This window comes from Microcaecilia unicolor, chromosome 7, assembly GCF_901765095.1.
Source record: "Microcaecilia unicolor chromosome 7, aMicUni1.1, whole genome shotgun sequence".
NCBI lineage: Eukaryota > Metazoa > Chordata > Amphibia > Gymnophiona > Siphonopidae > Microcaecilia > Microcaecilia unicolor.
This window is the reverse complement of record NC_044037.1, coordinates 252,545,743-252,559,421: the sequence shown is the minus strand read 5'-3', so window position 1 is coordinate 252,559,421 and position 13,679 is coordinate 252,545,743. Positions and strand designations below refer to the sequence as shown.

Below are 13,679 nucleotides of genomic sequence, written 5' to 3'. Positions count from 1 at the left end.
CACTAGGTAGCCCCGGGGGAGGGGGGAGCGTATCCGGGTCAGGAGGATTGGGGGCTGGGAGGCTGTTGCAGGAGGGGGAGGAGGGACTTGAGTCTTGAGGGCTGGGGGAAGAGGATAGGAAAGAGGGGGCTCTCTTTGGGGACTGTGAGGGGATCGAGACCATTTAAAAAGTAAAATCTAGTTGTGCGGGTCCTGACTAGTATTCAGCCGGGGTCCACACAGCTCTTATGTGGGCCCTGGCTGAATATCAGCTGGGACCCGCATAAGCTCCAGTGGCCAGCCCCACTCGATTTAGCCCCCGATATTCAGTGCTGGTGTCCAGATGTGGCTCTCTACTGAAAATCAAGGAATAATTTAGCTGGCAATAGTCAGTGTTAAAAAAAAAAAAAAGTAAAGCTTACTACTGCCGGTTATCAGCCATTATGTTTTTGTCACCTGCCTAGAACTATAGATAGCATGGGCTATAAAATTTTTTAAATAAGACCTTCCTTAGGTGGGAAGTTCCATCCCATATTTATGACCAGGTGGGCTGATTGCCTTCAGAGGAGACAAAGTTGCTTACATGAGACATCTGCTGTCTGAAGACGGCAGTTTTACCAGTACACAGTCCTTTATTTTTCACTTTCTGCAGTTCTTATTAGCTTCATTATTGTTAGGCAAGCAACCTGAGTGGGGTTGTGGAACCTGCCATGTATGTATAGGGAGGTACAAAATATGTTTTTCTAGAAAGTTCTGGAAATGTTTGTTTAGTGTATTCTTGGAGGAGTTCACCCTATGTGCGACTAAACTGTTGCCTTCAGGGAGAACAAGAGCTGCTTTGCCTCCCTCTTCTTATACTTTCCTATTAATAAAGTTTTTTCCCTTTTTAATTTTGTTTTTTAATTTTTTATAGATACCAATGTTTTGTACACTGCTCAGAAGGATTTCGATGGGCAGTATAGGAAGAAAAAAAAAAAAACTTGAAACTCGGGCTGTAGTTAAGACATAGTAAATGGGGTTTTTTTAAGGTTATCTGCTAGCAAAGTATTTGTTCATTAATACAAAGGTAGGCAACTTGGTCCTTGAGTGCTGCAAGCTGGCTTGGTTTTCAGAATATCCACACTTAAATAGATTAGATGTATTTGTATACATGCAAGCATTTTTTTTTTTCTATTGTGAAAACCAAATTCGCTTTCAGCAGTCAAGGACCAGAGATATCAACCCCTGTTTTAGCAGGTGCCAAGTTAATAAATCAACTTATCTTAAGCTTGAGAAAATTTTTGGTCTGCTTTGCTGAATCAGATCATGCATTTTTGCCAATACCAAACAGTCCCATTTAACAAAACATTTTATTCCTTCTCTCCTTTTTCAAAATCTCTCCTACGTGAAACTCCCAAGAACTTTCTTGAAGCTACAATTAAAGGATTGCCACAAAAAGTACTGGGATCACCAGCATATCAAGTTGCCAACATGGATCTTTTGAATGTAAGTAGTGGAATATGTTGTAAGTTCATAAGATTATATACTAATGTAGATCATTTTCACATATAATTGCATGGCCCATTGCCTTCAAATTTTCTGTTGACATGCTTGTGTGGGGTCAATTTGTATTAAGCTGTATAGCAACAAAGCTCACGAGTACTTTTTGTATCCATATAGCTTCTCTTTGAAAATTTTGATAGTTAATCTCAGTTGTGTATTTGAAAACTCACCAAAGTTGTAGGGCTACAAAAGTTCTGTTCTGTAAGCTAAAGAAACTACATGTAATTTACTCCTCTGATCCAAACACACCCTTGAGACCCCTTTCTTATTGTCCTTACCAGACCAGTCAATGTGTTTAGGCTTTCCTGCCTGTAGATGGAGATGAAGAAGCTGCCCTCCTTTTCCTATAAGGCTGGTGCAGGCACTGCTCCAGCCACTATTTCTCTCTCTCTCTACGGTGAGCAGAAAGCAGCAGGCAGCACCGGTGCTATGGGGAAAAACTGCCATCTTGGTTCCTGGCCATCTCGACTGCTCTCAGGAAAATGTTAAGTAAGGAACCAAACAGTAGATGAGCTCTTTGAGGCTTCAGACCTGCCCTCCCCAGGTCAAATTTTCATTCATATATATTTATTTAAATTTATAGTTTATCCAAAACTCTACACAGTTTTCTCTTCCTCTGACAGTACAGACATAGACCTTTATGAACACACAACTGAAAAGGTTAAAAACTTCTATCTCCATACTATAGCAGTAAACTCTGTGCCCAGCAGTCCTGGATCATTTATTTCTCCGAGGACAAGCAGGCTGTAGTATTCTCTCACAAGTGGATCAACGATCCGTGTCGGCCCGGGAACCAGCATTATCCATAGTAAAAAAAAAATTTGATAGAGCCTTCTGAAGCATGTCACGCGTCTGACCGCAAATGCTCGCAATGCCTTCCCACCTGCGTTCCTCAGTTCTTCTTTTTCCACGTGAAGAGTGGCAGTTTTCTCTGCAGTTCCTTGTTAGCCCAGGAAGAGCCTTTCAGTGCCTCCTTTAGCTTTTTTTTTTTTTTTCGTTTTTTTTGTGCCTTTTTATTTTTCCTTTCAGTTTGTTTAAAAATACCCAAACTTTCCCTTATTTTTCTTAGATTTTTTTGGCCTGCGTCTTAAGTTTCCTTTTCTTTTAGTTGTGGCCGTCCTTAGGCCTGCTCGGCCGGGCCTCCCTTTTTTTTGTGCTCTTTTTTCCCCAGCATAATCGTGTATTTTGATTTAGCTAGGGCGGTCTTCCCTTCCATGTCATAGAAGACTCACAGTGGCTTCAAACGCTGTATTCTGTGCAACCGGACCATCTCAGGCACTGATAACCACTCGTGGTGTATACAGTGCTTGGGCTAGATCATAGCCCAGCTCGTTGTGCCTTTTGCCTTCGTATGACGAAAAGGACTCAACTTGCTCGAGAAGCCCAACGAGAGAAACGTTTTGGGGCTCGGTCCGGTCCTTTGGCATCGAGGGAAGCATCGACATCGGGAGTAGAGGTAGGGATGGCTGCTGAGAGACCAAGACACACTGGGAGCAGCGATGCATTGAGTGGGTTTCCACCTGCCTAGAGGCCTCCTTCCATGCAGCCCCCCCCCCCCCCCCCCCCGGGACCATCCATTGTCGGACCCGACCCCGAGGTGACGTGGGGATTTGATGTCCTCGGCACCAAGGAGCCTCGGTAAGGTGTATTGAGCGAAAGCTAAGAAGCACCGCCACCGTTCTCCATAGACGCATGGATTCAGCACCCGAGAAGAGTTGACGCCGGGAGGACTGCTCCCCCTCCATTCAGGAGGTGCTGACGTGTTTGTCTCCCAGCAGTCAAGTTACTGCTCCGGTGCCCCAGGCATTTCTGCATTTGGCTGTTCCACCGGCCCCACAGCCTTTACCAATGGCGGCTCTCAATGAGCGGATCGGGGCCTTGCTCTGGAAGGACTGCTGCGTTGCACTGTATCGGCGTCGGAGGTGCTTGTGCGGCAACTGTCTGGCCCTTCACTTGTGGTGAGGTCTCCGACTTCGGTGCTGCTTGCAGCTTCGGTGTCGGCTGCTACCCAGGCTGGTTCCCCATCAACGTCAATGGAGGAAGCTTCGCCGCAGTCCATGCGGGAGTCGGCCCCTCAACATTGCCCTCAAGACCATGGGTCTTTGACATTGAGGCGGGTTCGGACTTGGAAGTCACTGAGGGAAGTGATCTCCGACATCGAGGAAGAATGCTCGTGGGAGTGAGAGGAAGATCCTAGGTACGTCTCCTCAGATGAGTTCTTTGGGATTCTCTCTGAACCTTCCCCTCCACCTGAAAGGAGACTGCCCCCACCTGAGAGCCTCTCCTTTTCATCTTTTGTACAGGAAATGGCTCAGGCCATTCCATTCCCTGTAGAAGCGGAGGATGAGCCCAGGGCTGAGATGCTCAAGGTCCTGGACTACACCTCTCCATCTAGAGAGGCAGGGACAGCTCCTTTGCATAAGGTACTGAAGGATGTCCTTATGCGAAACTGGGCGTCCCCTCTGTCCCCATAATCCCCCAAAAGACAGATTCTCAATATCGGATCCACAGGGAGCCTGGGTTGATGAGGTCTCAGTTACCCCACAACTCCATGGTGGTGGACTCTGCCCTCAAGAGAGCCATGAGTTCTAGGGACTATGCTTTGGTGCCCCCAGGCAGAGAAGCTAGAACCTTGGATTCTTTTGGGAGGAAAATGTATCAGGCCGCCATTCTTATTGCCCGTATGCAGTCATACTAGCTCTTTACGAGCATCCACTTGCAGAACTCGGTGCGGCAGCTGTCTAGTTTGGTCGATGCCCTCCCTCTGGAGAAGGCGGAACCTTTTTGCCAGCTGGTCAAGCAGCAAGAAGGCGGGTCATAAATTCTTGGACAGGGGCGCATACGACGCTTTTGATGTAGCATCCAGGATCTCTGCTCAGGGTATAACAACGCGCAGACTCTAATGGCTATGTGTTTCTGACCTGGACCATTCGGTCCAGCAGAGGATTGCGGATGTTCCTTGCTGGGGGGTTAATCTTTTCAGAGAGAAGATCTAGTTGACCAGATCAAGAAGCATACAGGTACTATGGCTTCTCTCTCCCGCCGAGCGCCTTCTGCTTCCACCTCCTCAACTAGGAGGTATTTTGGTGGGTCACAGAGTGCTCCCTATTTCTATTCTAGGCATAGGTACACTCCGGCGTCTCACCAGCCTACTCAGACTCATCCCCAGCGTGCTCGTTCCCGTCAACTTCGTGCGCCCAAGGCCCCTGCTGCTCCCCAGCAAAAGCAAGGGACGAGCTTTTGACTGGATCCAGGAGAGCATAGCCGCAATAAGTATCCGTGCCAGACAACTTGCTGGTTGGGGGGAGGTTAATGTTTTCTCACCAAAGGTGGTCTCTCATAACATCCGACCGGTGAGTTCTTCAACTAGTCCGGTTAGGGTACACCCTCAATCTGGTTTCCAAACCTCCAAATTGCCCACAGAGAGCTCATTCTTTCAGCTCTCAGCACAAACAGGTACTTGCAGAGGAACTCTCTGCCCTTCTAAAGGCCCATGTGGTCGAACCCGTTCCACAGGGGAAGAAGGGCTGGGATTCTATTCCAGGTACTTCCTTGTTTAAAAGAAAAGGGGGGGGGGGGGGGGGGATGCGTCCCATTCTAGACCTAAGGGGTCGCTTCTATATTCCAGTCTCTGGCTTTCATTGCCTGGATGTTGAGAGCCTAGAATTGGCTTCCTTGGGTCTTTTGGAGGGTGTCTCCCGGGTCTTGCTGGCTTCCAGGAAAGATTCCACTAAGAGGTGTTACTCTTTTAAATGGAGGAGGTTTGCCGTCTGGTGTGACAGCAAGGCCATAGATCCCCTTTCTTGTCCTACACAGTCCCTGCTTGAAAACCGGTTACACTTATCAGAGTCAGGTCTCAAGACCAACTCCGTAAGGGTTCACCTCAGTGCAATCAGTGCTTATCAGTGTGTAGAAGGTAAGCCTATTTCTGGAGAGAAGTTGTTCGCTTCATGAGAGGTTTGCTTTTGTCAAAGCTCCCTGTCAAACCTCCGCCAGTGTCATGGGATCTCGTCATTCTCACCCAGCTGATAGCTCCTTTTTGAGCCACTGAATTTCTGCTACCTGAAGTACTTGACCTGGAAGGTTGTTTTCTTGGTGGCTGTCACTTCGGCTCATATGGTCAGTGAGCTTCAGGCCTTAGTAGTGGATGCACCTTATACTAAGTTTCATCACAACATAGTCCTCCGCACACACCCTAAGTTCCTGCCAAAGGTGGTGTCGTCGTTCCATCTGAACCAGTCGATTGTCTTGCCAACATTTTTTCCCCATCCTAATGCCCTGGCAAAAGCAGCTTGCACACCTTGGACTGCAAGAGAGCGTTGGCCTTTTACATGTAGCGGACGAAGCCCTTCAGACAGTCCTCCTCAGTTCTTGTTTCTTTTGATCCCAACAGGAGGGGAGTAGCCATCGGTAAACGCATCATTTCCAGTTGGCTAGCAGATTGCATTTCCTTCGCTTATGCCCAAGCTGGGCTGACTCTAGAGGGTCATGTCACAGCTCACAATGTCAGAGCCATGGCTGCAGCGGTGGCTCACTTAATCAGCCTCCATTGAAGAGATTTGCAAAGCTGCGATGTGGTCTTCAGTCCACACATTCACATCTCGTTACTGGGCAGGATACCCGACGCGACGGTCAGTTTGGGCAATCAGTGTTGCAGAATTCGGGATTTAGAATCCAACTCCACCCTCCTAGGCCCACTTTATTCTGTTCCAGGCTGCACTCTCAGCTAGTTTGTATATAGTTTTAGGTTAATTTGTTATGTCTTCGCCATTGCGAGGCCCAATTGACCAATGTTTATTGTTTTGGGTGAGCCTGGATGCTAGGGATACCCCACTTGTGAGAATACTACAGCCTGCTTGTCCTCGGAGAAAGCGAAGATACTTACCTTTAGCAGGTATTCTCCAAGGACAGTAGGCTGATTATTCTCACAAACCCACCCACCTCCCCTTGGAGTTTTCTCCTATTCTCGCTTTTTTGCTTTTCACTGAACTGAGGAACGCGGTTGCGCGGCAGGCGGGAAGGCACTGTGCGCATGCGCAGTTGGATGCGCGACATGCTTCAGAAGGCTCTAGCAAATTTTTTGCTATGGATAATGCTGGTTCCCGGGCCGACTCAGATCATCGACCCACTTGTGAGAATAATCAGCCTGCTGTCCTCGGAGAATACCTGCTACAGGTAAGTATCTTCACTTTATTCCTCTTTATATGTCCCATCTCCACAATGGGAGCACTTAAATTCAAGAATGTAAGCTCCTTCCTTACATCTTTCACTAATTAAGACATTCTGCTTTAAACTATAATTCCTAGCTAGCCATACTTCAAAAGACTCACCCATTTGCCAGAACTGGTGTAGCTTGTATTTCCTGAATGCCGATACCTCGCACATTTCATAAATGTCTTCAAACTTGTTAACCGCTCCCACATTTCCACTTGTAAATCCCCCCCCCCCCGATAACAGGTGATTTTATGTTTGGCAACCACAAGTATTATGCCAATCAGATTTCTCCCTGGGACCTATTGGGTAGAAGGTTTAGCAAAAAGCTTTTGGGTTCTTCCTGCTGGCACGCCCACGTTACATCTTTGATCAACTCTTCTATCCTTTTCAAAATATCTACACTCATGGGCATGCCTACCAAATATGAAAGAAGATACCCACTTGTCATCTCCCTCTCCAGCAGCTTAATCCCACCTCCTGGATAAAACCTGTTCAGTTTCTCTGGTGTATAATACATTTTATGATATCTTGTACCCCATCTCTTAGAGAGAAGCAGATGGGGGTACAAGATAACATAAAATGCAGAGAGTTCTACATGAAATATTGTTATATACAGGATCCTTTTTCAAAACTATGCAGAGAACAGATTGGGATGGGGAGGGGAGCACTTCCTAGTTATGTTAGGAAGTGAGAAAAATCTGGGAGATGTAGCCTGGCAAACATATGCACATTGCCAACCCTCTGAAGGAAACTTCCTCCGAAGGTGGGTCAGCTCTCTCCTATATGAAACCCTAGTCCCATTCTTGTAGATTGTTGATTTGGAATTTACTAGCTGCTGCATTGTCCCTTGACAAATCCATTAACAAGGAAATTCTGACACAGGAAGGAGTGCTGCTCTGTTACGTCTTCAGACATTCTTCTCCTAGTAATAAACAGTCTTAGGACATTCCCACCAAACTTGCAAACACATACTCTCCAGATACATTCCCTTGCATTTCTTACTAACAGAATTGTAGACTTTATGTACCTAGTTGACAGAATATGGATACAAGATAGTATCTTTATCAGATTGACAGATGTAATCCCTTCAATACTGAGATGTACTTCCAACCACCTATAACATTCCAGGGTTACTCTCGAGCCTTTTTCTGAAGCTAAAAGGTGTTTAGGCTTTACCATGGATTGTGGAGAATATAGCTTTGAGATTAACATGCTTCAGTTGATTCTACTTGGCTTTCCAGCGTACACCGTATCTGCATACGGTTTTGAGATGATATTCTTCAATTCACCTTTCAATTTGGTAATGTCTTGTTTTATTACCTGCAGCCAACCTTTTTATAATTTCTGGAAATCCTCCAGTGCTCCAGGGGGTCTGCTGTCACCTACCTGTTGCTTTCTACACTCTCATTGTCCAGGGTTTCCTGCACCACTGCTGTTTTTCCCATCACTCATTGCTGGACCTGATTCCAAAAAAGTGAACTCATGGAGATCCATTGTTGTGTGTTTGTTTTTTTTTTCTTGTTTTCAATTGCAACTGCTCACACAGTTCTAAATCAGTGCGTTTAACACAAAGGCTTTGTAAAGGGTCTGCAATCTTATAATATTAGTTAGTGACACGATTTCTGCCACAGTGCCATATTCATGCACAGTGGTGTCATTTTCTCTTGTGTTGATGGTTTTAATAGTTCTTAATACATAACCTCACATCAGGAGATCTTGAGTTCTATTTTGGGCATAGCACTTGACTGCTTCCTCAGAAAGTGACTCTTAATTGCATGTAGTGGGGCTAAGAACATTTGAATCTAGATTTTTATATGTGTAGTACTTCTGGAATGAAAAATTTGATAACAGAGCCAAATGCATGATTTTGAATTTTATGAAAAGTGGATTATCTTCTCAATTTGGGTAATTAAGCCTTAAAAGCAGTGGTTCCAAAACTTTAGTCCTCAAGGGCTTCAAACCTATTGTATTTTCAGAATTTCAACAATGAATATGGATGAGATCTATTGGCATAAAATGAAAGTAGTGCGTGCAAATATGTATTGAGTTTACATTGCAGAAATGTGAAAATCCAACTGGGTTACAGCCCTCAAGGACTGAGCATAATGTTGGGAATCTTTGCCTTAAAATATATCATTTGAATTGTGGGTTTCACAGATTATTTCCTAGGTGAAACATAGTAGTATTATTGTCTCTGGAATGAGATTAGTTGTCTTGATATGTTATCATTTTAAAGTTAGCTAAATATTTATTCTTTCATTTAGGGAACTCCAGCTTTATTTTTGGTTCAGCTGTTTTTCCACGACACTCTCTTGGAGCATTGTGTAAAGGAAGAGCGGTAGGTCTCATGGAAATTGTTTTAAAGGTTATGTTTGCCATAAAATTTGTGTAGCTGTGGGACAATTGATTCTCTGAAGATAAACAAGATATCAAGACCTCAGAGCTGGGTGATGCCATCTCACAAAGCCTTTGCAGATAAGCCTCTTCAGTTTAGAAAAAAAGTTCTGAAAGCATTTGAGGCACCACCACATGCTTGTGATTGTATGTTTCACATTCTTGTGCGGGACTTCTATGGGGGCCCTTTTTATGCTTATTATCCTTAATTAGGTTTTTTATTGTTTGCTTTTTTCACCCTCCCTTCCCCCCCTTTTTTAGGGGGCATGAGATCCCATTAGTCCTTTGATTTTCTCAGTGGCTGTCTTTTTTGGCAATATGTCCCAAAATAAGGCTTACAGCATGCAGGTGGTGTACCAAGAACATATCTGGTGTGAATGCCCAATAGTTGGTGGTTGTAGTGCCTTGGGTGTAATCATGAATCTCCTTTATTCTGTATATGATGATTACAGATGATAGGGGTTCAGAGCCACGAAGAGCAGTGGGAAGAAGTCTTTGGCGATTCCAAGTTTGGCCAATCAGTGTCTGTTTTTAAGAGCCGGGGAGCTGCACCATATACAGGGATGGTTCCACATCAAATGCCTTGTTCACCCTCAACATCAAGCATTGATTGGCTGAGTGCTGCACAACGAGAAAAGACTTGTCCTCCTCTTCATTAGCACCAAAGGCACTCAATATCTTGCATTCAGTAGAGACCCTGAAGCATTGGCACTGAGCACCATCAAAGTATGATATTGAGCGCTGAGGCACTGTTGGCCACATACACTCATGGAGCCCCCTGACTTGGCCCACTTTACTTCCTTGAGATTGGATTGATTTTCTCAGTGGCTGTCTTTTTTGGCAATGTGTTCCAAAATATGGCCCACAGCATCATTAAAAAAAATAAAAAAAAATTGCAGGTGGTGTACCAAGAACATACCTGGTGTGGGTGCCCATATTTGGTGGTTGTAGTGCCTTGGATGTGATCATGAATTTCCTTTATGCTGTATGTGCTTACAGATGATAGGGGTTCAGAGCCATGAAGAACGCTTTGGTGCTTCCAAGTTTGGCCAATTAGTGTCTGTTTTGAAGAGCCGAGGAGCTGCACCATACACAAGGATGTTTCCACATCAAATGCCTTGATCATCCTTAACATCCTGTACAATGAAGAAAGATTTGTCCTCCTTTTCATTAGCACCAAAGGCACTCAATATCTTGCGTTCAGTAGAGACTCTGAAGCATTGGCACTGAGCACCATCAAAGTATGATATTGAGCGCTGAGGCTCTGGTGGCCACCATACACTCATGGAGCCCCCTGACTAGCCCACTTACCTTCCTTGACATTGGAAGAATGACACCAGCCCCCAAGGACCCAAGATCAGGTCACTGATGAGCTTGGGTGGTGCGGGAGGAATTGGCCTCAGCTAGTGCTAAATCTTTGCTAGTTGCAATGCCTTTGTTGTGATGTCAGCATTGAAACATTAGAGTTCTTCAGATTTTCATCAAAATCCCCTTTCTCTGTGGAGGTGATTCATCTATATCAGGGTCTCGACGTGTATCCAAGTCAATATCGGATGCACTGATATCCATCTCAAATGCATAGGGGAGGAAGCTTCCCCTCACAAAGGCATATACCAGTGCCTAGACATCCTTGTTCAAGGATGTACCCACTAAGATATTGAGGTCAAGCTAGACTCAGACTTGGGCCCCCTTATTGGAATTTTTTTCTGAGTCTCAGATCCAGGCCTCTTTATTGGAATATTTTTCTGCATCTGAAACAGCGAGTTGCTGAGATTCTGAATTTGAGCATGCAAAGTTCTCTGAAAAAGAGGGATTCATTGCCATATACTCAGATCTCACCGTTCCCCGTTAGAGAGTGGAATGACTCCCCCTTTGGGAAAGGCTAAAGAGGCTAGGGCTCTTGAGCTTGGAGAAGATGGTTGAGTGGAGATGAGAGGTCTATAAAACTGTAAGTGGCGTGGAACAGGTGAATGCGAGGTAGGTGTTTCAAAAGGTACAAAGAGTAGAGAATATGCTAAGGATTTATTTAGTAGTACATTTAAAACAAATTGGAAAACTTTTTTTTTTTCATTCAACACATAATTAAGATCTGGAGTTCATTGCTAGAGGATGAGATAAAAAGCAGTTTTAACAAGTTCCTGGAGGTATTAGAGTAGATTTGGGGATATCCACTGCTTATTCCTGCAGGTCAGCAGTATGGAATCTAACCACTATTTGGAATTCTGCCATAACTTGAATTGGCTATTGTTGGACTGGGATGCTGGGCTTGATAGCTCTTTGATCTAACCCAGTGTGGCAAGTCTTATGTTCTTTGTTTGCAGACTCATGGTTGTGGGCCTCAAGACATTCATTAGGATGTGCAAACAAGCCTCACTGATGTGCCTTGCCATGGAAGAATTTCTTTGGAGAGCAGCTCATTAAAGAGCACAGTGAGACACGAACTTCATTCCAATTCTGATCTAGCCTGTTTTCTTTTCTGAAAGTATGCAAATGGTGGTGGGGGGGGGGGGGGGGGGGGGGGGGGGGAGTGGAGAAGGAAAAAGTACTATGCTCAAAGCATAGGTATCCTCTTTGTTGAAGAGAGACACAACAGGGTGCCCAAGGCCACATCTGCTTTACAGCAAACTCCAGGACAGGGTTTTGACTGCCTCTATGAGGACAACCAGGATTCCAGTATTGTTGCTGGACTGCCTTCCCAGTAGGAGAGAGGCTAAGGTTTTACATAAACCTCTGATCACTGGCAGCACTTACATATTTTCCTTTTTTTTTTTCCTATTGTAAGCACGCCTAGGAAGTACTAATCTAATCTGGTGTTTGTTCTGCTGAATCCCACCAGGTCCAAAGTGGATTACATAGTAGTAGTGTACTGCAAAGAGACCAGCAAATTAACTGGCTGAAACAATAAATATCACTTAACATAAAAGTTTTTCAAATAAAGAGTTTTAAGGAAGCGTCAGAAAAGAGGATATAATTTCAAATTTCTAAGACTTCTTGTAAGACAACACTGAACAACATGAAAGCCAAAGGCTTTTTAAAGATTCTGGAATAATATATACCTTTTGGTGAAGGAAAATAACAGATGAAACAGAGAAAGACCATAAAGTTTAACATTTTCCCGAAAACAGAATGATTGAATCATATTCTGATCCAACTCTTTCAAAACAATTTGAAAATACAATCCATTTTAAAATAAATGTGAGCTTGTATGGGAAACCAGTGCAATTGAATCAACAAGGGGGTGGCACTATTTTGACACTTAAAGATCATAAGTGCTGAAACATTTTGCAGTGCCTGAAGTTTCTTAACCAGTTTATTAGAAGTATCACAGTATAGACCATTACAGTAATCTAGTAATTAAAGCCTGCTATTACAGTAATCTAGTAATTAAAACCTGCATTAATACAGTATAATCTGAAAAAAAAGATTTAATAGTATGAAGTTGTTTTAACCTTAAAAATATTGTCTAGATAAATTTATTAACCTGAGGTTCTAGAGTAAGGCTGGAAACCAAGAACTGTAGTTGATTTATCCACCTTTAAAGATAGACCCATAGAAAGGGTAACAATCTGAGGAATCAATCTGTTAGGGTCTTAACTTTATTTAATTTCAGACCATGAGAATTTAACCATTTTTCAACAGTTTCAATTAGGCTATCCATTTAATGCATTAATAACATGATTAACATGTTAAATTAATAACTCGCTTTAAAATTTTTACTGAGTTAATGCTGTCATCCCTCCACCACTAGCTGGCACCTCTTCTAACCTCTCCTAGCACAGCACTCAGCAGCCCCCTTCTCTATTGCTCCTTCTCCCTGTTCCTCAGCGCTGCAGTGAAAACATTGCTGCTTCTCACCCTGCCCGCAGCGTCTCTCTGTAACAGGAAGTTCCACTTCAGATCTTCCTGTTACAGAGAGACGCTTCGGGCCAGGTGAGAAGCAGCACTGTTTTCAGTGCAGCCTGCAGCAGTGAGGAACAGGGAAAAGGAACTGCAGAGGAGAGGGGGCCCGCTGGAGTCTGTGCTGGGAGAGGTAAGAAGAGGTCCAAAGACAGAATGCGACCACGGTGGGGGCAGGGGGCATGGAAGAAAAAGGAAGCAGAAAAAAGACAGAAATATGTGGACCATGGCAGGGCAAGGGGCACGGAAGAAAGAGGAAGTAGAAAAAAGAGAAATATGCAGACCACGGTGGGAAGTGGGTACATGGGAGAAAGAGAAAGATGCGGACCACGGCAGGGATGGTGCAGGGGGCATGGGAGAAAGAGGAAGCAGAAAAAAGAAAAGACTGGGAAAGATGTGGACCACAGCATGGGACATGGGAGAAAGAGGAAGCAGAAAAGACAGAGAGATGTGAACTGGGGGGGGGGGGGGGGGGGGGTGGCAGTGAAGGATGCTGGAAATAGGAGAGGGGAGCAAAGAGAAGGGAAACAATGGTGATCATGAAAGGAGGGAAGGGAGGAGATGGTGCCCATGGAGGGGAGAGTAAGGGAGGGGATGATTTGGTGCCCATGGAGGGGAGGGTAAGAGAGGGAATGAGATTGTGCCCATGGAGG

General features: G+C 44.6%; 1 protein-coding gene across 1 annotated transcript in view; it reads left to right on the top strand.

Moving 5' to 3' along the window:
• RIF1 (replication timing regulatory factor 1) overlaps positions 1–13,679 on the top strand; it is a 270,093-nt gene that overhangs the window by 75,757 nt on the left and 180,657 nt on the right. The window contains 2 exon segments of the mRNA XM_030210901.1: positions 1,378–1,464; positions 9,000–9,073. Of these exon segments, the coding sequence (XP_030066761.1) occupies positions 1,378–1,464; positions 9,000–9,073 (161 nt within the window).